The sequence below is a fragment of the Ranitomeya imitator genome, chromosome 4, assembly GCF_032444005.1.
Source record: "Ranitomeya imitator isolate aRanImi1 chromosome 4, aRanImi1.pri, whole genome shotgun sequence".
Lineage (NCBI taxonomy): Eukaryota > Metazoa > Chordata > Amphibia > Anura > Dendrobatidae > Ranitomeya > Ranitomeya imitator.
In genome coordinates this window covers 14,805,688-14,832,047 of record NC_091285.1, presented here as the reverse complement: position 1 = coordinate 14,832,047, position 26,360 = coordinate 14,805,688, and the positions used below count along the sequence as shown (strand labels likewise).

At 46.3% G+C, this 26,360-nt stretch overlaps 1 protein-coding gene across 4 annotated transcripts in view; it reads left to right on the top strand.

The window, feature by feature from the left end:
* Positions 1-26,360, top strand: part of LOC138675136 (aldo-keto reductase family 1 member C1-like) — a 184,130-nt gene that overhangs the window by 118,693 nt on the left and 39,077 nt on the right. The window contains exons 7-9 of one of the 4 annotated variants that reach the window (XM_069763138.1): positions 9,983-10,148; positions 10,228-10,310; positions 10,481-11,613. The exons of 1 other annotated variant lie outside the window; for it this stretch is intronic. In XM_069763138.1, the coding sequence (XP_069619239.1) occupies positions 9,983-10,148; positions 10,228-10,310; positions 10,481-10,523 (292 nt within the window). In that variant the 3' untranslated portion in view covers positions 10,524-11,613. Of the gene's footprint in view, positions 1-9,982; positions 10,149-10,227; positions 10,311-10,480; positions 11,614-26,360 lie in introns of those variants that run through there. 2 more of the 4 variants (XM_069763140.1, XM_069763136.1) reach the window with 2 other exon arrangements.

Sequence of the window (26,360 nt, the reverse complement as noted above, 5' to 3'; positions counted from 1 at the left end):
TGGGGAGGATGGGGCCCCTGGCAGAGACCTACAGGGACATAGACTGTATCCTGGGGAGGATGGGGCCCCTGGCAGAGACCTACAGGGACATAGACTGTATCCTGGAGAGGATGGGGCCCCTGGCAGAGACCTACAGGGACATAGACTGGGGAGGATGGGGCCCCTGACAGAGACCTACAGGGACATAGACTGGGGAGGATGGGGCCCCTGGCAGAGACCTACAGGGACATAGACTGTATCCTGGAGAGGATGGGGCCCCTGGCAAAGACCTACAGGGACATAGACTGTATCCTGAGGAGGATGGGGCCCCTGGCAGAGAACTACAGGGACATAGACTGTATCCTGGGGAGGACGGGGCCCCTGGCAGAGACCTACAGGGACATAGACTGTATCCTGGGGAGGATGGGGCCCCTGGCAAAGACCTACAGGGACATAGACTGTATCCTGGGGAGGATGGGGCCCCTGGCAGAGGCCTACAGGGACATAGACTGTATCCTGGGGAGGATGGGGCCCCTGGCAAAGACCTACAGGGACATAGACTGTATCCTGGAGAGGATGGGGCCCCTGACAGAGACCTACAGGGACATAGACTGTATCCTGAGGAGGATGGGGCCCCTGGCAGAGAACTACAGGGACATAGACTGTATCCTGGGGAGGACGGGGCCCCTGGCAGAGACCTACAGGGACATAGACTGTATCCTGGGGAGGATGGGGCCCCTGGCAAAGACCTACAGGGACATAGACTGTATCCTGGGGAGGATGGGGCCCCTGGCAGAGGCCTACAGGGACATAGACTGTATCCTGGAGAGGATGGGGCCCCTGGCAGAGACCTACAGGGACATAGACTGTATACTGGGAAGGATGGGACCCCTGGCAGAGACCTACAGGGACATAGACTGTATCCTGGGGAGGATGGGGCCCCGGGCAGAGACCTACAGGGACATAGACTGTATCCTGGGGAGGATGGGCCCCTGACAGAGACCTACAGGGACATAGACTGTATCCTGGGGAGGATGGGGCCCCTGGCAGAGTCCTACAGGGACACAGACTGTATCCTTGGGAGGATGGGGCCCCTGGCAGAGACCTACAGGGACATAGACTGTATCCTTGGGAGGATGGGGCCCCTGGCAGAGACCTACAGGGACATAGACTGTATCCTGGGGAGGACGGGGCCCCTGGCAGAGACCTACAGGGACATAGACTGTATCCTGGGGAGGATGGGGCCCCTGGCAGAGACCTACAGGGACATAGACTGTATCCTGGAGAGGATGGGGCCCCTGGCAGAGACCTACAGGGACATAGACTGTATCCTGGAGAGGATGGGGCCCCTGGCAGAGACCTACAGGGACATAGACTGTATCCTGGGGAGGATGGGGCCCCTGGCAGAGACCTACAGGGACATAGACTGTATCCTGGGGAGGATGGGGCCCCTGGCAGAGACCTACAGGGACATAGACTGTATCCTGGGGAGGATGGGGCCCCTGGCAGAGACCTACAGGGACATAGACTGTATCCTGGGGAGGATGGGGCCCCTGGCAGAGACCTACAGGGACATAGACTGTATCCTGGAGAGGATGGGGCCCCTGACAGAGACCTACAGGGACATAGACTGTATCCTGGGGAGGATGGGGCCCCTGACAGAGACCTACAGGGACATAGACTGGGGAGGATGGGGCCCCTGGCAAAGACCTACAGGGACATAGACTGTAACCTGGAGAGGATGGGGCCCCTGACAGAGACCTACAGGGACATAGACTGTATCCTGAGGAGGATGGGGCCCCTGGCAGAGAACTACAGGGACATAGACTGTATCCTGGGGAGGACGGGGCCCCTGGCAGAGACCTACAGGGACATAGACTGTATCCTGGGGAGGATGGGGCCCCTGGCAAAGACCTACAGGGACATAGACTGTATCCTGGGGAGGATGGGGCCCCTGGCAGAGGCCTACAGGGACATAGACTGTATCCTGGGGAGGATGGGGCCCCTGGCAAAGACCTACAGGGACATAGACTGTATCCTGGAGAGGATGGGGCCCCTGGCAGAGACCTACAGGGACATAGACTGTATCCTGGGGAGGATGGGGCCCCTGACAGAGACCTACAGGGACATAGACTGTATCCTGAGGAGGATGGGGCCCCTGGCAGAGAACTACAGGGACATAGACTGTATCCTGGGGAGGACGGGGCCCCTGGCAGAGACCTACAGGGACATAGACTGTATCCTGGGGAGGATGGGGCCCCTGGCAAAGACCTACAGGGACATAGACTGTATCCTGGGGAGGATGGGGCCCCTGGCAGAGGCCTACAGGGACATAGACTGTATCCTGGGGAGGATGGGGCCCCTGGCAGAGACCTACAGGGACATAGACTGTATCCTGGGGAGGATGGGGCCCCTGACAGAGACCTACAGGGACATAGACTGGGGAGGATGGGGCCCCTGGCAGAGACCTACAGGGACATAGACTGTATCCTGGGGAGGACGGGGCCCCTGGCAGAGACCTACAGGGACATAGACTGTATCCTGGGGAGGATGGGGCCCCTGGCAAAGACCTACAGGGACATAGACTGTATCCTGGGGAGGATGGGGCCCCTGGCAGAGACCTACAGGGACATAGACTGTATCCTGGAGAGGATGGGGCCCCGGGCAGAGACCTACAGGGACATAGACTGTATCCTGGAGAGGATGGGGCCCCGGGCAGAGACCTACAGGGACAGAGACTGTATCCTGGGGAGGATGGGGCCCCTGACAGAGACCTACAGGGACATAGACTGTATCCTGGGGAGGATGAGGCCCCTGGCAGAGACCTACAGGGACATAGACTGTACCCTGGGGAGGATGGGGCCCCTGGCAGAGACCTACAGGGACATAGACTGTACCCTGGGGAGGATGGGGCCCCTGGCAGAGACCTACAGGGACATAGACTGTATCCTGGGGAGGATGGGGCCCCTGACAGAGACCTACAGGGACATAGACTGTATCCTGGGGAGGATGGGGCCCCTGACAGAGACCTACAGGGACATAGACTGTATCCTGGGGAGGATGGGGCCCCTGGCAGAGACCTACAGGGACATAGACTGTATCCTGGGGAGGACGGGGCCCCTGGCAGAGACCTACAGGGACATAGACTGTATCCTGGAGAGGACGGGGCCCCTGGCAGAGACCTACAGGGACATAGACTGTATCCTGGGGAGGACGGGGCCCCTGGCAGGGACCTACAGGGACATAGACTGTATCCTGGGGAGGATGGGGCCCCTGGCAGAGACTTACAGGGACATAGACTGTATCCTGGAGAGGATGGGGCCTCTGGCAGAGACTTACAGGGACATAGACTGTATCCTGGGGAGGATGGGGCCCCTGGCAGAGACCTACAGGGACATAGACCGTATCCTAGGGAGGATGAGGCCCCTGGTAGAGACCTACAGGGACATAGACTGTATCCTGAGGAGGATGGGGCCCCTGGCAGAGACCTACAGGGACATAGACTGTATCCTGGGGAGGATGGGGCCCCTGGCAGAGACCTACAGGGACATAGACTGTATCCTGGGGAGGACGGGGCCCCTGACAGATATCTACAGGGACATAGACTGTATCCTGGGGAGGATGGGGCCCCTGGCAGAGACCTACAGGGACATAGACTGTATCATGGGGAGGATGGGGCCCCTGACAGAGACCTACAGGGACATAGACTGTATACTGGGGAGGATGGGGCCCCTGACAGAGACCTACAGGGACATAGATTGTATCCTGGGGAGGATGGGGCCCCTGGCAGAGACCTACAGGGACAGAGACTGTATACTGGGGAGGATGGGGCCCCTGGGAGAGAACTACAGGGACATAGACTGTATACTGGGGAGGATGGGGCCCCTGGGAGAGAACTACAGGGACATAGACTGTATCCTGGGGAGGATGGGGCCCCTGGCAGAGACCTACAGGGACATAGACTGTATACTGGGGAGGATGGGGCCCCTGACAGAGACCTACAGGGACATAGACTGTATACTGGGGAGGACGGGGCCCCTGGCAGAGACCTACAGGGACATAGACTGTATCCTGGAGAGGATGGGGCCCCTGGCAGAGACCTACAGGGACATAGACTGTATCCTGGGGAGGATGGGGCCCCTGGCGGAGACCTACAGGGACATAGACTGTATCCTGGGGAGGATGGGGCCCCTGGCAGAGACCTACAGGGACATAGACTGTATCCTGGGGAGGATGGGGCCCCTGGTAGAGACCTACAGGGACATAGACTGTATCCTGGGGAGGATGGGGCCCCTGGCAGAGACCTACAGGGACAGAGACTGTATCCTGGGGAGGATGGGGCCCCTGGCAGAGACCTACAGGGACATAGACTGTATCCTGGGGAGGATGGGGCCCTTGGCAGAGACCTACAGGGACAGAGACTGTATCCTGGGGAGGATGGGGCCCCTGGCAGAGACCTACAGGGACAGAGACTGTATCCTGGGGAGGATGGGGCCCTTGGCAGAGACCTACAGGGACAGAGACTGTATCCTGGGGAGGATGGGGCCCCTGGCAGAGACCTACAGGGACATAGACTGTGTACTGGGGAGGATGGAGCCCCTGGCAGAGACCTACAGGGACATAGACTGTATCCTGGGGAGGATGGGGCCCCTGACAGAGACCTACAGGGACATAGACTGTATCCTGGGGAGGATGGGGCCCCTGGCCGAGACCTACAGGGACATAGACTGTATCCTGGGGAGGATGGGGCCCCTGACAGAGACCTACAGGGACATAGACTGTATCCTGGAGAGGATGGGGCCCCTGTCAGAGACCTACAGGGACAGAGACTGTATCCTGGAGAGGATGGGGCCCCTGGCAGAGACCTACAGGGACATAGACTGTATCCTGGAGAGGATGGGGCCCCTGTCAGAGACCTACAGGGACAGAGACTGTATCCTGGGAAGGATGGGGCCCCGGGCAGAGACCTACAGGGACATAGACTGTATCCTGGGGAGGATGGGGCCCCTGACAGAGACCTACAGGGACATAGACTGTATCCTGGGGAGGATGGGGCCCCTGGCAGAGACCTACAGGGACATAGACTGTATCCTGGAGAGGATGGGGCCCCTGGCAGAGACCTACAGGGACATAGACTGTATCCTGGGGAGGATGGGGCCCCTGGCAGAAACCTACAGGGACATAGACTGTATCCTGGGGAGGATGGGGCCCCTGACAGAGACCTACAGGGACATAGACTGTATCCTGGGGAGGATGGGGCCCCTGGCAGAGACCTACAGGGACATAGACTGTATCCTGGGGAGGATGGGGCCCCTGGGAGAGACCTACAGGGACATAGACTGTATCCTGGGGAGGATGGGGCCCCTGACAGAGACCTACAGGGACATAGACTGTATCCTGGGAAGGATGGGGCCCCTGGGAGAGACCTACAGGGACATAGACTGTATCCTGGAGAGGACGGGGCCCCTGGGAGAGAACTACAGGGACATAGACTGTATCCTGGGGAGGATGGGGCCCCTGACAGAGACCTACAGGGACATAGACTGTATCCTGGGAAGGATGGGGCCCCTGGGAGAGACCTACAGGGACATAGACTGTATCCTGGGGAGGATGGGGCCCCTGACAGAGACCTGCAGGGACATAGACTGTATCCTGGAGAGGATGGGGCCCTTGGCAGAGACCTACAGGGACATAGACTGAACTTCAGAAACCGCAGACACGGCCCTTGTTACAATCTGCACGTTTTTGTTTCCAGGAGGGACAAATACTGCAGCAGCAACATGCACCTCAGATTCATGCAGTAGAGGCACCACAAGTCCCAGATTGCTCAACACAAGAGCAGGACATTGCATGTGTGACTGTGTGAATTGATGGTGGAGCGCCCGCTATGACCGAGGGGTACTCGGTACTGGGCCAGATCTGTTCACGGTGGCATTGACCCTGTTTGTGGCCCTGGGCATCCAGTAAAAGGGGTTAATGAAAATGGGAATAAAGTCTAATGTAGGAATGTTCGTGACACCACCTGTAGTATTCGGCAAGGGGTTGCTGACGCTGCTCGTGCTGTTCCATGTACGTTCTTCAGTTTCTATGTACGTTGTCATATTTTACTCTGCTGCCACCCAATGGCCTTTTTCCGTATGGCAGCTTGTTATTCATTAATTCTTGTGGGCATGTCTTTCACTTCCGGTTCAGGGGTCAAGTCTTCTCTTCCTCTGGCAGCCATTTCAGTTTCAGTTTACTTGCTGTTGTGAGAGGACACGCTTTAACCGGGCTTAGGAAGGCATCAGTCTTTCGACCTCTCTTGCTGCTCACACTTGCAGTCATACTTGGTGCTACATCTTACTGTACCTGGTCTACACCTGCATTTCTGGAGAAAGTACTGTATTACCAGTTATACGCTGTATGTCCAGATTTACAAAATAAACAAGTCTGGATTGCACAATCCCTGGTGTGCATCATCTCTTTGGACGCTGAGCAGCATTGGTCTTGTCTGCCTCACGTGGAGGAAAATACTGAAGGTACGAAATCTCTCTCTCTCACAACCCTTATTAGTCAACAACACCTCCATTCGCCTCATGTGGGGACAGAACACTGCTTAGATGGTATAGCTCCCCACAGGTAGCGCTTGGTTCCCAGGGCTCTCAGTGTAGCTGGTAAGAGGGATGGTTGACGGTGGGGTGCACGACTGAGGGTGCAGGAAATAATTGCAGGACACAGGGATAGCAGTTTCCTTTAACGTTTACTGGTAGAATTCAGGTGCAGTCCAGGGTACAGGTAGCAGGTGATGGTGGGTCCAGGCAGCCTGGAAAGAGCTTGGGATCCACTTAGCCAGATGGGTTCAGAGGCCTTCCAGCTTCACTTTATATTTGACGCTTGCTGCCTGAAGCTCTGCACAAGTCCTCTCAGTGTTTGTATTCTCAACCTGTATGGCTGACAGCTTGAACCTTTCCAGGGCACTGTCATCTCTCTGGCAGCTCCAGGCTCCTCACTTACTGTGGTACCTGCAGGTGTTAGATGGGACAGGAGACTTGCAATCTCCTGCCCTTCAGGTTCAGTGGCTGGGTCTGCAACTCCCACACCACCATGGATCCCCCTGTCCCGTCTCTTGGTGCTTTCCTCTGGGGTGAGCCCGCTCGCAGTCCCAGACCCCAGGCTCCTCTCCTTTTGCCTCCTCTCCTCTCACTGTCCCTAGCAGACTAACTCCTCCTTCAAGCCAGAATATCTATAGGGAAGCTACCCTGAAACTGGGATTAGAGCTCCCCTTTCTGGTCTGGAGTCAGTACGGAGTTGCATGTCAGTATTACCTGATTAAGGGATCCCTCCTTATTTCCAGGCATGACATCACCTCCCCCGTGAAGAAGGCAATGCCATTGTGGCATCCGGACTCCTGGGGTGCCACAATGGTACACAGCAGAGCCCTAATGCTGACTCACAGACAGGGGATAACCACACTGTACCTATGGGGTTGGAGGCTGGAGAGGGCTCATAGTCTGTAATGGATGTCACATTGCCTGATGACACTGATATTTTGATACCAATGTGCAGGATAATGTGTCATTTTTCCCCTCTAATATCTGATGCACAAAAGGTGACAGGCCCCCTGCAGCAAACCCTCACTTCGTCAGTCATCCCAGTGTGACCCGGCAGGTTCCCCCCCAGTAATGCCTGGAGTCGTGGCGCTCTGTTCTTCACCTCTGGTGCCAACTATACCGGTCAGGTCTTCAAAAGAAGAAACGTGATGCGATTTAAGCACAGAATTGCCAAGGAGGATCTGCCAGACAGGGGGTTTGTGGTCTGGGAGCTCCTGTGCCGCCAGATGTGGTTTGCACCAGTCAGCATCTTGGCAGTAATTAATTTTCCAGACAGGCAGTCCTATGACGTCAGCTTTGAGCTCATGCCTGATCTGGACAGATTCTGGGTCAATTTCCCCAAGTTCAGGGACATGGACAGTTTGACCAAATTTATCTTTGTTTCCATTTCCAGGCGAGACACATAGTTAATAAGTAACATAGTAACATAGTTAGTAAGGCCGAAAAAGGACATTTGTCCATCCAGTTCAGCCTATATTCCATCATAATAAATCCCCAGATCTACGTCCTTCTACAGAACCTAATAATTGTATGATACAATATTGTTCTGCTCCAGGAAGACATCCAGGCCTCTCTTGAACCCCTCGACTGAGTTCGCCATCACCACCTCCTCAGGCAAGCAATTCCAGATTCTCACTGCCCTAACAGTAAAGAATCCTCTTCTATGTTGGTGGAAAAACCTTCTCTCCTCCAGACGCAAAGAATGCCCCCTTGTGCCCGTCACCTTCCTTGGTATAAACAGATCCTCAGCGAGATATTTGTATTGTCCCCTTATATACTTATACATGGTTATTAGATCGCCCCTCAGTCGTCTTTTTTCTAGACTAAATAATCCTAATTTCGCTAATCTATCTGGGTATTGTAGTTCTCCCATCCCCTTTATTATTTTTGTTGCCCTCCTTTGTACTCTCTCTAGTTCCATTATATCCTTCCTGAGCACCGGTGCCCAAAACTGGACACAGTACTCCATGTGCGGTCTAACTAGGGATTTGTACAGAGGCAGTATAATGCTCTCATCATGTGTATCCAGACCTCTTTTAATGCACCCCATGATCCTGTTTGCCTTGGCAGCTGCTGCCTGGCACTGGCTGCTCCAGGTAAGTTTATCATTAACTAGGATCCCCAAGTCCTTCTCCCTGTCAGATTTACCCAGTGGTTTCCCGTTCAGTGTGTAATGGTGATATTGATTCCCTCTTCCCATGTGTATAACCTTACATTTATCATTGTTAAACCTCATCTGCCACCTTTCAGCCCAAGTTTCCAACTTATCCAGATCCATCTGTAGCAGAATACTATCTTCTCTTGTATTAACTGCTTTACATAGTTTTGTATCATCTGCAAATATTGATATTTTACTGTGTAAACCTTCTACCAGATCATTAATGAATATGTTGAAGAGAACAGGTCCCAATACTGACCCCTGCGGTCCCCACTGGTCACAGCGACCCAGTTAGAGACTATACCATTTATAACCACCCTCTGCTTTCTATCACTAAGCCAGTTACTAACCCATTTACACACAATTTCCCCCAGACCAAGCATTCTCATTTTGTGTACCAACCTCTTGTGCGGCACGGTATCAAACGCTTTGGAAAAATCGAGATATACCACGTCCAATGACTCACCGTGGTCCAGTCTATAGCTTACCTCTTCATAAAAACTGATTAGATTGGTTTGACAGGAGCGATTTCTCATAAACCCATGCTGATATGGAGTTAAACAGTTATTCTCATTGAGATAATCCAGAATAACATCCCTCAGAAACCCTTCAAATATTTTACCAACAATAGAGGTTAGACTTACTGGCCTATAATTTCCAGGTTCACTTTTAGAGCCCTTTTTGAATATTGGCACCACATTTGCTATGCGCCAGTCCTGCGGAACAGACCCTGTCTCTATAGAGTCCCTAAAAATAAGAAATAATGGTTTATCTATTACATTACTTAGTTCTCAATTACACAGTTATTGTAACTATTATATTTTGGAATAAGGCTGTTCCCCGCAAGATGATGGTATCTGGACGGGAGGGTAGAAACTCCTGGTAAAGCTGCGGTATTATAACTAATATAATACTGCCCGTATGTACAAGAATATAACTACTATAATACTGCCCCCTATGTACAGGAATGTAATTACTTGTTTCATTGCCCATGTATTACCCTTAACATCATGTCTCATGTAATAGTGACTATCCTGTGATAGTAGTAACAGTATCCTCCGTAATATGCATATGATAGCGTTACATATAATGCTCATATAATAGTGTCGCTCATAGAATGAGACATCGCAGACGGCCGTATAATGACAATGTTTTTCATGCTTTTTTGAGAACCATAAACCAATGTGCTTGTTTTCTTTCCGTTCACCAAAATTTTATGAAAAGTGTGAGTTTTATTTGATTTTCTTTCTGTCAGGGTTGATCAGAATTCCCCTAAACTGCTTGAAGACCCCGTATTAAATACAGTCGCTAAGAAGCTGAACCGCTCTCCTGCGCAGGTGGCCCTGAGATATTTGTTACAGAGGGGATGTGTCGTCTTGGCAAAAAGCTTCAGCCCTGAGAGGATCAAGCAAAACTTCCAGGTAAATGAAGAAATTAACATTTGAATTAATTTCATTCCTCTTAAAAATAATCTATATTTTTATTACTTTTCACTTACAGGTTTTTGACTTTGAGTTAAGTGATGAAGACATGAAATCTCTAGATGGAGTCAATAAAAACATGCGTTACCTGATTAACGATTAGTAAGTTTTTTTCCTGACCTTCTGGTTTCCGAGAACATATTTATTCACATTTTTTGCTTTACATTAACTTTTATTTATTAATGTTTTTATAGTTTTATTTTAATGTATGTTTATTTACTGTCTTTTATTTTATGTCCTTACTTTACTGTTATCTTCCTTTTTTATTTTAGCTGGAAAGAAAGCCCTAAGTATCCATATGACGATGAGTTTTAAGAACATTGACCAATTTCTCTGGATTCATCCTTATAATTCCTGTGTACTATTATCTTAGGCAGGTTTCACACTAGTGTACAGGAGGGCTGCGGATGGCAGGGCACTTCTTCCCTTCTTCCTCCATGAAACCCCTCCTACGCTCTTCCTACTACTCCTTGTGTGCTGCGTTGCCCTGTGTATTTATCTTTAACATTGGGTATGCAGGCCATGTGAATGTATGAAGATGCCTCCGCATGCGACATTTTGATGCTGCGCCAACCCCAGCAAAATGCAACATGTTCCGTTCGGCTCAGTTTGGCGCAGCGTCAAAGCGGTGCATGCGGAGGCATCCGCGTACATTCGCATGGCCTGCGTACCCAATGTTAAAGATAACAAAGTAGAGAAAAAAAATCAGCTAACCATGTCTTTTGTCTTAACCTCCTGTGTGATGACCAAACACCTCGCAGGGACCAGGGTGAAGTAGCCACAATGAATCCAACAGAAAAGCAGGTGTGTCCAGCAAGTGGTGAAGGTAAAAAATAACTTTTAATGAAAATAAATAAAAAATATATCCATATATATGGTATCCAGCACTTGGTACACCCTGGCTACAGAACGCTTTTCGACCTGGTGGTCTTAGTCAGTGTGTACTGAGTGCTGGATACTATATCTATGGATCTATTTTTAATTTATTTTCATTAAGTTATTTTTTTACCTTTACCACTTGCTGGACACACCAGCTTTTCTGTTGAATGTTAGGGCAACGCAGCACGCAAGGAGTAGTAGGCGGAGCGTAGGCGGGGTTTCATGGAGGAAGGGAGGAAGTACGCTGCCATCCGCAGCCCTCCCGTACGTTAGTGTGAAAGCAACCTTAGTCTAGCAAATTCCAATCTACAGAAAATAAACAGTCTATGAAATTGATTCTGACTGTGCCATAGCGCTTATTATGGCTCAGATTTAAAATGAGAGCACATACATACATTTTAACATACAATGAGAAATCCTAAGGCAGAGTTCAGATGCTGCAATTACACAGCAAAATATATTTGTGTTTTAAGAGTACAACACTCTTCTTTATGTTGCAACAAAATAAATTTTGTGTCCAATTTAATTTGAAGGTGTCATCTTTTGGAAAGTTTTGCCAATACCCAGTTAACTAATCAAAATATAATTATTTATTTCAATATGTTAAACTGCTTAAAATTCTGTACAACATGGTTTCAATTTAATAATTTTTAGTCTTTCACATGGCTGTCAAATAGCTGAGTATCTGTAGAGGCATCTGTGATCGTGCCCATAGCGGTCCCTTAGCTTTTTAACCATCCTTAAATTTATGTGAATCTATGTTTTATTATTTTAGTTTGCAAATTGTCTCTTCAAAGAGTAAGAGGATTAGAACTCTAGTGCCACCTATTGGAAGTAGCAATCCTAACAGTCAGTGTCGACCCTTTACTGAGCCTTGTCACATGACTTAGGATAAGAGCCAAACCAGATCTCAATTTGCAGACGCTGTGTTTCGGGATACTGCCCCTCATCAGTACAAAGTGGAGATCTGGTTTGGCTGAGTGAGAGGTGTCTGACCGGGATCCAAGAAGTATAATTTCTTCATTATTTTAGTTTAAAATACTATTTTCTGCTGTTTTCCACCATGTAAGTTTCAGTTTTACTGTTCTGGCTTTAAATATGATATACGAAGCGAAACAAATAAATTAAAACAGCATCATCAGTATCAAGATATTATGACGTGAGAGTGTCCCCAAGGTCAGCTTTGTGACAATTCATACAATAGTCCTTTAATTCTGATCACTACAATCTCCCTTTCTGAACCTCTGTTCCCACATGTTTTTTCTGTTTACTATTTTTCAGTATTTCTGGTTGAAAAAATAGCCAGCGGTGGAATTTACCAGTGAGGAATTTAAAATATGCATTTTTGGTTTCTTAGAATTTTTTCTAATTTTTCAAAATGATCCGATATTTTAATTGTAAAAATTCTTCATGTCTTTTAGTAATTTCTTAAGAAACTCCACATTACTGGCTGCAATTATTTCCTGTAAAATATAAGCTACTTGCATTCTGTTATGACGATGTCGCAGGGGCATTAAAGCACAGCAGTCTGCCAGGTCGCCCTGTTACATTTGCTATGGAGTACTTACTGTAAGTGGAAGCTGGATAAGAATAGTTTGTATCTTTTTGCCCATGTCTACCTGATAGCTTGGCACTGGTATTTACAGACCCCTACATGACAGAACACATAGTTCCTATGGGTCATTATTGTGAGTTCATATCTGCTAACCCATCCAGATTTGTCTACAAATCTGCATGTCCCCATAAACTGTATCACCCTCACCCTTTTCCTGTTAAGTGTCCGTATATCCATGCAAGTCATCCTAGATATCACTAAAAGAAACATTCCAGTTGCAATCCTTTATTCATTACATGGAAAGCGTTTAGAACAATAAAACATAAAATGATCAATGTAAATAAAAATTAATATCCCATGTAGGTCTGTATTTGGAATTATATTCAAAATCATATTGGAAAATGAATTTACAGGCTGATCCAACTTCAGTGGAAATGCCTCCAGACAAGGAAATGATGCTCAGTAGTGCGTGGCCTCCACGTGACTGTATGATCTCTTTACAATGCATTGGCATGCTCCTGATGAGGCCACGGATGGTCTGCTGAGGGATCTCCTCCCAGACCTTGGTTAAAGCGTTGGTGGATGGAACGAGACATGATGTCCCAGATGTGCTTGATTGATTCAGGTTTGGGGAACGGGCGGGCCAGTCCATGGCATCAATGTGTTCATCATGCAGGAACTGCTGACACGCTTCAGCCACATGAGGCCTAGCATTGTCAGGTATCAGAATGAACCCAGGGCCTACTGCACCAGCATATGGTCTCACAACTGGTTTGAGGATCTCATCCCGGGACCTAATGGCAGTCAGGGTACTTCTGGCTAGCACAAGAAGGTCTGTGTGGCCCTCCAAAAAAATGCCTCTCCACACCATTACTGATCCACTGCCAAACCGGAGGATGTTGCAGGCAGCAGATCGTTCTCCACAGCATCTTCAGACTCTGTCACATCTGCTCAGTGTGAACCTGCTCTCATCTGTGAAGAGCAAAGAGCGCCAATGTCAAATCTGCCAATCTTCTTGTTCTCTGGCAAATGCCAATACTCTTCATGATCTTGGGCTATAAACATAACACTCATGTGTTGTGGATGTTGGGCCCTCATACCACCCTGATGGAGTCTGTTTCTGACAGTTTCAGCAGACACATGGATGTTAGTGGCCTGCTAGATGTAATTTTGCAGGGCTCTGGCTGTGCTCCTCCTGTTCCTCCTTGCACTAAGGAGGAGGTAGCAGTCCTGCTGCTGGGTTGTTGCCCTCCTACAGCCCCCTCCACATCTCTTGGTGTACTGGCCTGTCTCCTGGTATCTGCTCCATGCTCTGAACACTGGGCTTACAGACACAGCTACACTTCTTGCCACAGCTCACATGGATGTGCCATCCTGGATGAGATGCACTACTTGAGCAACTTATGTGGTTTGTAGACACCACCTCATGCTATTGTACCTCTAGGAGTGATAACAATGACAAAATGCAAAAGAGACCAAAACAACGGCCAAAAAGGATGAGAACAGAGAAATGGTCTGTGGTCACCCGCTGCAGAACCACTCCTTTATAGGGGTTGTCTTGCTAATTTGCTATAATTTCTACCTGCCGTCTTTGCCATTTACACAACAGCAGGAAAAATTGATTCACAATAACTGGGCAGGTTGATTTCACAGACGTGTGATTGACTTGGAGTTACATTGTGTTGTTTAAGTGTTCCCTTTATTTTTTTGAGCTGTGTACATTAGTCATGGCCGAAAGTGTTGGCTCCTTTAACCCCTTTCTGACCTCGGACGGGATGGTACGTCCGAGGTCAGATCCCCTGCTTTGATGCAGGGCTCCGCGGTGAGCCCGCATCAAAGCCGGGACATGTCAGCTGTTTTGAACAGCTGACATGTGCCCGTAATAGGCGCGGGCAGAATCGCGATCTGCCCGCACCTATTAACTAGTTAAATGCCGCTGTCAATCGCAGACAGCGGCATTTAACTACCATTTCCGGCCGGGGCGGTCGGAAATGACGTCATCGCCGACCCCCGTCACATGATCGGGGGTCGGCGATGCTTCAGAATAGTAACCATAGAGGTCCTTGAGACCTCTATGGTTACTGATCCTCAGCAGCTGTGAGCGCCACCTTGTGGTCGGCGCTCACAGCACACCTGCAATTCTGCTACATAGCAGTGATCTGATGATCGCTGCTATGTAGCAGAGCCGATCGTGCTGTGCCTGCTTCTAGAAGCATGGCAAAAGTTAAAAAAAAAAGTTTAAAAAAATGTGAAAAAAATAAAAAAAACATAAAAGTTTAAATCACTCCCCTTTCGCCCCAATCAAAATAAATCAATAAAAAAAATATCAAATCTACGCATATTTGGTATCGCCGCGTTCTGAATCGCCCGATCTATCAATTAAAAAAATGCATTAACCTGATCACTAAACAGCGTAACGAGAAAAAAATGCGAAATGCCAGAATTACGTTTTTTTGGTCGCCGCGACATTGCATTAAAATGCAATAACGGGCGATCAAAAGAACGTATCTGCACCAAAATGCTATCATTAAAAACGTCATCTCGGCACGCAAAAAATAAGCCCTCAACCGACCCCAGATCACGAAAAATGGAGACGCTACAAGTATCGGAAAATGGCGCAATTTTTTTTTTTTTAGCAAAGTTTGGAATTTTTTTTCACCACTTAGGTAAAAAATAACCTAGACATGTTAGGTGTCTATGAACTCGTAATGACCTGGAGAATCATAATGGCAGGTCAGTTTTAGCATTTAGTGAACCTAGCAAAAAAGCCAATCAAAAAACAAGTGTTTTTTTTGCAATTTCACCGCACTTGGAATTTTTTTCCTGTTTTCTAGTACACGACATGCTAAAACCAATGATGTCGTTCAAAAGTACAACTCGTCCCGCAAAAAATAAGCCCTCACATGGCCAAATTGACGGAAAAATTAAAAAGTTATGGCTCTGGGAAGGAGGGGAGTGAAAAACGAACACGGAAAAACGAAAAATCCCAAGGTCATGAAGGGGTTAAAATTCTTCCAAAAAATTAAGTATTTTTTCCCAGAAAATTATTGCAATTCCACATTTTTTTTTTCTGTTATGCACATGTTTATTTCCCCTCTGTAAAAAAAAAGACAAATTCGACATAATTTCACACAAAACCCCCAAAATGGGTCTGATTGTACCACATGCTTTTTACTATATTAAATGATTCCAATATTTTATTCTCAGATCTATTAAATACAGTATACTTTGTTCGTTGGACGGCTCCTTTATTTATGACAAAGTTCATCGTTCTATTAGATGAAAAGGAACAATTTCCCCAACTGTAGACTCTTTTTTAATAAATATCAAGATTGGCCAACGACTTTGTCCAAGCTTTTTTTTTTTTTTTAGCCCTCTGTATATTTGAGATTGACATCCCTGGCATAGATGGAAGAACCATTCAGAATCCCCCCCACCATGAGAAATATTACTATATACACTTGTAAGAATGATATCTATGTGCTCGTCCTTTGGGACATGTCTTGTTACTTCGCCCTTAAAGGGCAACTACACATTTGATATCATGCACATTTCTATATGCCGTGTGTCAGGTCACCAGAGTTAATGTGCAAACCTGAGCAAAGTTCATAGACATCGGTATGTGCTGAACAATGATGACGAATCCGTTTTCTTAGGTAAATATTTGCCCCCTAGCGGCCACTGTTAGGTAAATGTAAATCCCGGAGAGAACGATATCTACATAAGAGGAAGTCACATTGCATAATATATTACTGTATGATCAGTATGATCGGAGTTATAGGTCTCAGGTCCTCCGCCCATAAGTCCTAAGATGATTTCTTAGAATGAAATAACATTAACGCTCAAGAGTTTTTCTGAATGGAAATCTGGTCTGATTGAAAGCTCGATCCAGTCTGATCGTCACTTGTGATCCTGTCTGATTGGCACTTGTGATCCTGTCTGATTGGCTCTTGTGATCCTGTCTGATTGGCTCTTGTGATCATCTTGTGATTCATTTTGATCACACTTAAGACCCCAAATAACGATCCGGTCTCACAGACACGTGGGATTCTGAATGTTGATCCAGTCTAATCGACACTTGTGATCCTGAGTGACGGTCTGGTCTGAATAACACTCATGATCGTGAATGTTGATCCAGTCTGTTTGAGACTTTTGATCCCAAATAACGATGTGGTCTGTTTGACACTGAGAATCCTGAATGGTGTTCTGGTCTGATTGACACTCAGGATCCTGAATGGTCTTCTGGTCTGATTGACACTCGGATTCATGAATGTACATACCGTATATACCCGAGTATAAGCCGACCCCCCCTCCCTAATTTTGCCACAAAAAACTGGGGAAACTTAATGACTCGAGTATAAGCCTAGGGTGGAAAATGCAGCAGCTACCGGTAAATGTCAAAAGTAAAAATAGATACCAATAAAAGTAAAATTAATTGAGACATCAGTAGGTTAAGTGTTTTTGAATATTGATATTGAATCAAGAGCCCCATATAATGCTCCATAAAGTTTATGATGGGCCCCATAAGATGCTCCATATTAAAATATGCCCCATATAATCCTGCATAAAGGTTAATAATGGCCCCATAAGATGCTCCATAGACACATTTGCCCCATATAGTGCTGCACAAACGTTAATTATGGCCCCATAAGATGCTCCATATAGACACGTGCCCCATATACTGTTGCGTTTGAATTTTCACAATTTGTGCTAATTTTCTTAAAATTACTTGATATTTTAATTGTAAAAGTTTCTTCATGTCTTTCAGTAATTTCTTAAGAAATTCCACGACACTGGCTGCAATTATATTCTGTAAAATATAAGGTCCTTGCTTTGCGCTGTGATGTTGCGCTGTTCAAATTGCCAGCCAATTGAGTACTTACTGTTAATGGAAGACGGACCAGGATAGTTTGCATCTTTTTGCCCATGTCTACCTGATAGCTTGGCACTGGTATGTACAGACCCCTATATAGCAGAACACAGAGTTCCTATGGGTCATTATTGTGAGCTCATATCTGACAACCCATGCAGATATGTCTACAAATCTGCATGTCCCCGTATACTGTATTTGTCACCTTTGTTAAGTGCCCATATATACATGCATGTGGTTTGACCCCATGGAAGATGCCATATAGTTGTAGCCCAGCTACAATTATTCACATGCAATGTGGCTGCTATTTCTCATCTATATTCATTGCAGCCACATGCCAGTCATATGCCCCCATATACAGTGTACACAATATACAGTACATATATACTACATTTTCATGCCCCAATATACTCTACATTGATTATTATATGCCCTGATATAAAGCACTGTAAATTGCCAATTATATGAATTGCAGTCACATATTCTCCCCATAGATTGACTGCCACATGATAATCCCTTTAAAGGGGTTTTCTTAGCCCACAATATTCAGAAATTCTTCAGTTAGGTACATGACGCGTAACTTTTCTTAGAGGGCTGCACATTCCTCATCTACAACTAAAAATAAAACATAAGGCGTAACGTGATAAAACAAGTAATAACCAGTACGACCAGTTACTCCACTGGTCTTATGGTATGTTTCTACTTTTAGGTTTTTTTTATGCACATTTTGATGCCAAAGCCATGTGTTAATTCATAGAAAGGGGAAACACTGGGGGAAAATTCATGAAGGCTAGTACTAATCTCGACCGAAAATCAGCTCGAGTTATATCTGCCAAGGGCATTAATATTCACATGCGTCTAGATTAATTTGGTGCATCTTCAAGACTCCACATCAAAAAATGTTCTGCAGCTGTGCACCTGAAAAAGCACCCGAGCTGGCGAAACTTTAACACTCTGAGGGTTTTAGCTGCAGCCGCACAGACTTGCCGTAAGGACTGACTATGCGCTCCGCTTCTGGTTATGACATTGATGTAAGTCAATATGAAGTAGTCAGAAGATGTCCTCTTGTTCTAACATCTGGCAGGACTGAATCTCAAGGTTGCACACCAAGCCCCAGGAGTAAAGAGAAAATGCCAAAACGTTAAAAATTCTATTGTCAGTAGTGGCATAGGAGACGCGTTTCAAGTAATGTTGTTCTTAGTCCTGGCTAGCTTAATGAAGAAGCTAAACAGTCAGAATGCAATTGAATGTCAAGTGCTAAACCAGACCAATAATGAAAAACATTATTACCACCTTTGATGAATATGTCTGATTTGAGGTTCTGACTTACCTACTTCCAAATTACCCATAGACTTTAGTCTTCCAGGCAGTCCGCATTTCTATCACACGGTCACGCTGTTTCAGAAGCAAAGAGCCTCGCTATCAGACACAGCCAGACTCCACACAGAAAAGGCAGATATGGTTTATTACCGTCTCTGTCTTTTCTATTGTTGCATGCACAGCCCTGAGAAAGTATGAAGTATAGAAAGCTCCGACAACTCTCATGTTATCACCGGGTGCTGGAACTGCTGTGTCACATGAGACCTAGTCCACTCTACTACGCTGCCAGGAGGCTGCATTCCCACTGTAACTCGGGCTAATACACCAGCCCCAGTTATAGGGGAAATCAGATTTTTTTTTAAAGTTTTTAGGAGCTTATGGTGGGGTGGGGGTCAAAATGTGTCAAATAAATGAATAAATAATTAAAAAGTAGTAGCAAATAAATAAGAAAAGCCACTGGCAATACATATGGATATTACCGTTTGCACCCCCCTCCCGGATGTGTACAATACATTTAATAACTGTTACATAAATGGGAACAACATTGAAATGAATTTTAGTATTCCTTTGTGGTCATAGAAAATAATGTTAAAGACAGACACATATTTCCTTTATTTTTCACTTCGATATTCCACAATAACAGCAACATTTTTTTTTTTTTAAGCATATAAATAACATTAATATTAACCCCTTTCTGCCATTGGACGTAATATTCCGTCCATGTGGGGTGGGCCTTAATTCCCAAGGACGGAATATTACGTCCAGCGCGATCGGCCGCGCTCACGGGGGGAGCGCCGCCGATCGCGGCCGGGTGTCAGCTGCTTATCGCAGCTGACATCCGGCACTATGTGCCAGGAGCGGTCACGGACCGCCCCCGGCACATTAACCCCCGGCACACCGCGATCAAACATGATCGCGATGTGCCGGCGGTGCAGGGAAGCATCGCGCAGGGAGGGGGCTCCCTGCGGGCTTCCCTGAGACCCCCGCAGCAACGCGATGTGATCGCGTTGCTCCGGGGGTCTCCTACCTTCCTCCCTGCAGTAAGTCCCGGATCCAAAATGGCCACGGATCCGGGTCCTGCAGGGAGGGAGGTGGCTTACCAAGTGCCTGCTCAGAGCAGGCACCTGGTAACGCTGCACTGCTCTCAGACAGATCGGTGATCTGTCAGAGTGCTGTGCAAACTGGCAGATCACCGATCTGTATTGTCCCCCCCTGGGGCAAAGTAAAAAAGTAAAAAAAAAAATTTCCAAGTGTGTAAAAAAAAAAAAAAAAAAAAATCCTAAATAATGAAAAAAAAAAAAAATATTATTCCCATAAATACATTTCTTTATCTAAATAAAAAAAACAAAACAATAAAAGTACACATATTTAGTATCTCCGCGTCCGTAACGACCCGACCTATAAAACTGGCCCACTAGTTAACCCCTTCAGTAAACACCGTAAAAAAAAATAAAAAAAAACGAGGCAAAAAACAACGCTTTATTATCATACCGCCAAACATAAAGTGGAATAACACGCGATCAAAAAGACGGATATAAATAACCATGGTACCGCTGAAAGCGTCATCTTGTCCCGCAAAAAAACGAGCCACCATACAGCGACAACAGCAAAAAAATAAAAAAGTTATAGTCCTCAGAATAAAGCGATGCAAAAATAATTATTTTTTTCTATAAAATAGTTGTTATCGTATAAAAGCGCCAAAACATAAAAAAATGATATAAATGAGGTATCGCTGTAATCGTACTGAACCGAAGATTAAAACTGCTTTATCAATTTTACCAAACGCGGAACGGTATAAACGCCTCCCCCAAAAGAAATTCATGAATAGCTGGTTTTTGGTGATTCTGCCTCACAAAAATCGGAATAAAAAGCGATCAAAAAATGTCACGTGCCCGAAAATGTTACCAATAAAAACGTCAACTCGTCCCGCAAAAAACAAGACCTCACATGACTCTGTGGACTCAAATATGGAAAAATTATAGCTCTCAAAATGTGGTAACGCAAAAAATATTTTTTGCAATAAAAAGCGTCTTTCAGTGTGTGACGGCTGCCAATCATAAAAATCCGCTAAAAAACCCGCTATAAAAGTAAATGAAAAAAATGTATTTATTTCCATTTTCCCATTAGGGTTAGGGCTAGGGCTAGGGTTAGGGTTAGGGCTAGGGCTAGGGTTAGGGCTAGGGTTAGGGTTAGGGCTAGGGTTAGGGCTAGGGTTAGGGCTAGGATTAGGGCTAGGGTTAGGGCTAGGGTTAGGGCTAGGGTTAGGGCTAGGGTTAGGGTTGGGACTAGGGTTAGGGCTAGGGTTAGGGTTGGGGCTAGGGCTAGGGTAAGGGTTAGGGTTAAGGCTACAGTTAGGGTTGGGGCTAAAGTTAGGGTTAGGGTTTGGATTACATTTGCGATTAGGATTAGGGGTGTGTCTGGGTTAGAGGTGTGGTTAGGGTTACCGTTGGGATTAGGGTTAGGGGTGTGTTTGGATTAGGGTTTCAGTTATAATTGGGGGGTTTCCACTATTTAGGCACATCAGGGGGATCTCCAAACGCGACATGGCGACCGATCTCAATTCCATCCAATTCTGCATTGAAAAAGTAAAACAGTGCTCCTTCCCTTCCGAGCTCTCCCGTGTGCCCAAACAGGAGTTTACCCCAACATATGGGGTATCAGCGTACTCAGGACAAATTGGACAACAACTTTTGGGGTCCAATTTCTCCTGTTACCCTTGGGAAAATACAAAACTGGGGGCTAAAAAATAATTTTTGTGGGAAAAAAAGAGATTTTTTATTTTCACGGCTCTGCGTTATAAACTGTAGTGAAACACTTGGGGGCTCAAAGTTCTCACAACACATCTAGATAAGTTCGTGGGGGGGTCTAGTTTCCAACATGGGGTCACTTGTGGGGGTTTCTACTGTTTAGGTATATTAGGGGCTCTGCAAACGCAATGTGACGCCTGCAGACCATTCCATTTAAGTCTGCATTCCAAATGGCGCTCCTTCCCTTCCGAGCCCTCCCATGCGCCAAAACGCTGGTTCACCCCACATATGGGGTATCAACGCACTCAGGACAAATTGGACAACAACTTTTGGGGTCCAATTTCTCCTTTTACCCTCGAGAAAATACAAAACTGGGGGCTAAAAAATAATTTTGAGGGGAAATTTTTTATTTTATTTTCACGGCTCTGCGTTATAAACTGTAGTGAAATACTTGGGGGCTCAAAGTTCTCACAACACATCTAAATAAGTTCCTTGGGGGGTCTAGTTTCCAATATGGGGTCACTTGTGGGGGGTTTCTACTATTTAGGTACATTAGGGGCTCTGCAAACACAATGTGACGCCTGCAGACCATTCCATCTAAGTCTGTATTCCAAATGGCTCTCCTTCCCTTCCGAGCCCTCCCATGCGCCCAAACGCTGGTTCTCCCCCACATATAGGGTATCAGCGCACTCAGGACAAATTGCACAACAACTTTTGGGGTCCAATTTCTCCTGTTACCCTCAGGAAAATACAAAACTGGGGGCTAAAAAATTATTTTTGTGGGAAAAAAATTTTGTTTTATTTTTACGGCTCTGCATTATAAACTTCTGTGAAGCTCTTATTGGGTCAAAGTGCTCACCACACATCTAGATAAGTTCCTTAGGGGGTCTACTTTTCAAAATGGTGTCACTTGTGGGGGGTTTCAATGTTTAGGTACATCAGTGGCTCTCCAAACGCAACATGGCGTCCAATCTCAATTCCTGTCAATTTTGCATTGAAAGGTCAAACGGCGCTCCTTCCCTTCCGAGCTCTCCCATGCGCCCAAACAATGGTTTACCCCCACATATGGGGTATCAGAGTACTCAGGACAAATTGTGCCACAACTTTTGTGGTCCAATTTCTTCTCTTACCATTGGGAAAATAAAAAATTTGGGGCGAAAAGATAATGTTTGTGAAAAAAAATGATTTTTTATTTTTACGGTTCTGCATTATTAACTTCTGTGAAGCACTTGGTGGGTCAAAGTGCTCACCACACCTCTAGATAAGTTCCTTAGGGGGTCTACTTTCCAAAATGGTGTCACTTGTGGGGGGTTTCAATGTTTAGGCACATCAGTGGCTCTCCAAACGCAACATGGCGTCCCATCTCAATTCCAGTCAACTTTGCATTGAAAAGTCAAATGGCGCTCCTTCCCTTCCGAGCTCTGCCATGCGCACAAACTGTGGTTAACCCCCACATATGGGGTATCAGCGTACTCAGGACAAATTGTACAACAACTTTTGGGGTCCATTTTCTCCTGTTACCCTTGGCAAAATAAAACAAATTGGAGCTGAAGTAAATTTTTTGTGAAAAAAAGTTAAATGTTAATTTTTATTTAAACATTCCAAAAATTCCTGTGAAGCACCTGAAGGGTTAATAAACTTCTTGAATGTGGTTTTGAGAACCTTGAGGGGTACAGTTTTTAGAATGGTGTCACACTTGGGTATTTTCTATCATATAGACCCCTCAAAATGACTTCAAATGAGATGTGGTCCCTAAAATAAAATGGTGTTGTAAAAATGAGAAATTGCTGGTCAACTTTTAACCCTTATAACTCCCTAACAAAAAAAATTTTTGGTTCCAAAATTGTGCTGATGTAAAGTAGACATGTGGGAAATGTTACTTATTAAGTATTTTGTGTGACATATCTCTGTGATTTAATTGCATAAAAATTCAAAGTTGGAAAATTGCGAAATTTTCAAAATTTTCGCCAAATTTCCGTTTTTTTCACAAATAAACGCAGGTAATATCAAAGAAATTTTACCACTATCATGAAGTACAATATGTCACGAGAAAACAATGTCAGAATCACCGGGATCCGTTGAAGCGTTCCAGAGTTATAACCTCATAAAGGGACAGTGGTCAGAATTGTAAAAATTGACCCGGTCCATAACGTGCAAACCACCCTTGGGGATAAAGGGGTTAAGTCCTACATATCAGGAAAAAAAAGATGCAAAATAATTTGAATGACTGAACATATTTGTTTTTTACAGTCTTTAAACCACACGTGCGAAAAAATCTGAAACCTGGGTAATGAGAATGAAACTATGGGATGCACCAAAATACAAGTGCTACAGAACAGCATCAGAGCAGGACGACTATTCCTGGTGTGCGCTTTATATATACAGTATATACCTAAGAAGCAATATAAGGTTTTGAGCGAATCTGAGGTGGGCAACTATGGAAGCGGGGTGGAAAGTCACACATCAGTCCCTCTAAACTCCAAAATACTGTATATATATATATATATATATATATATATATATATATATATATACTAGCTGAAGAGCCCGGCGTTGCCTGGGCATAGTAAATATCTGTGGTTAGTTATAGCACCTCACTTCTCTTATTTTCCCATCATGCCTCTCATTTTCCCAATCACATCTTTCATTTTCCCCCTCACATCTCTCATTTTCTCCCTCACCCCTCTCATTCCCCCCTAACACTTGTCATTTCAACCTCACATCTGTCATTTTCTGATCACTCCACTATTTTCCCTCACTCCTCTCATTTTGCACTCACACCTTTTCATTTTCACCTCACACCTCTCATTTTCACCTCAGTATATACATGTTTGTCATCTCCCGTAAATTGTTATGGCTGGCAATCAGGCAACACAGCGTGCAGTAATCAGCGCACATACAGAGATCTGGCAATAACCCAAAACAATAGGACGAGCTCTGAGACGTGGAATCTCTGTAGACTGCAGTACCTGATCTATCCTCACACAACTATAAGCAGCAGTGGATTGCGCCTAACAACTACCTATGCAACTCGGCACTGCCTGAGGAGCTGACTAGCCTGAAGATAGAAATACAAGCCTGACTTACCTCAGAGAAATACCCCAAAGGAATAGGCAGCCCCCCACATATAATGACTGTTAGCAAGATGAAAAGACAAACGTAGGAATGAAATAGATTCAGCAAAGTGAGGCCCGATATTCTAGACAGAGCGAGGATAGCAAAGAGAACTATGCAGTCTACAAAAAACCCTAAAACGAAAACCACGCAAAGGGGCAAAAAGACCCACCGTGCCGAACTAACAGCACGGCGGTGCACCCCTCTGCTTCTCAGAGCTTCCAGCAAAAGACAATAGCAAGCTAGACAGAAAAAAACAGAAAACAAACTAGAAGCACTTATCTAGCAGAGCAGCAGGCCCAAGGAAAGATGCAGTAGCTCAGATCCAACACTGGAACATTGACAAGGAGCAAGGAAGACAGACTCAGGTGGAGCTAAATAGCAAGGCAGCCAACGAGCTCACCAAAACACCTGAGGGAGGAAGCCCAGAGACTGCAATACCACTTGTGACCACAGAAGTGAACTCAGCCACAGAATTCACAACAGTACCCCCCCCTTGAGGAGGGGTCACCGAACCCTCACCAGAACCCCCAGGCCGACCAGGATGAGCCACATGAAAGGCACGAACAAGATCTGGGGCATGGACATCAGAGGCAAAAACCCAGGAATTATCTTCCTGAGCATAACCCTTCCATTTGACCAGATACTGGAGTTTCCGTCTAGAGACACGAGAATCCAAAATCTTCTCCACAATATACTCCAATTCCCCCTCCACCAAAACAGGGGCAGGAGGCTCCACAGATGGAACCATAGGTGCCACGTATCTCCTCAACAACGACCTATGGAATACATTATGTATGGAAAAGGAGTCTGGGAGGGTCAGACGAAAAGACACCGGATTGAGAATCTCAGAAATCCTATACGGACCAATAAAACGAGGTTTAAATTTAGGAGAGGAAACCTTCATAGGAATATGACGAGAAGATAACCAAACCAAATCCCCAACACGAAGTCGGGGTCCCACACGGCGTCTGCGATTAGCGAAAAGCTGAGCCTTCTCCTGGGACAAGGTCAAATTGTCCACTACCTGAGTCCAGATCTGCTGCAACCTGTCCACCACAGAATCCACACCAGGACAGTCCGAAGACTCAACCTGTCCTGAAGAGAAACGAGGATGGAACCCAGAATTGCAGAAAAATGGAGAGACCAAGGTAGCCGAGCTGGCCCGATTATTAAGGGCGAACTCAGCCAACGGCAAAAATGACACCCAATCATCCTGGTCAGCGGAAACAAAACATCTCAGATATGTTTCCAAGGTCTGATTGGTTCGTTCGGTCTGGCCATTAGTCTGAGGATGGAAGGCCGAGGAGAAAGATAGGTCAATGCCCATCCTACCACAAAAGGCTCGCCAGAACCTCGAGACAAACTGGGAACCTCTGTCAGAAACAATATTCTCAGGAATGCCATGTAAACGAACCACATGCTGGAAGAACAAAGGCACCAAATCAGAGGAGGAAGGCAATTTAACCAAGGGCACCAGATGGACCATTTTAGAAAAGCGATCACAGACCACCCAAATGACCGACATCTTTTGAGAAACGGGAAGGTCAGAAATGAAATCCATCGAAATATGTGTCCAAGGCCTCTTCGGGACCGGCAAGGGCAAAAGCAACCCACTGGCACGTGAACAGCAGGGCTTAGCCCTAGCACAAATTCCACAGGACTGC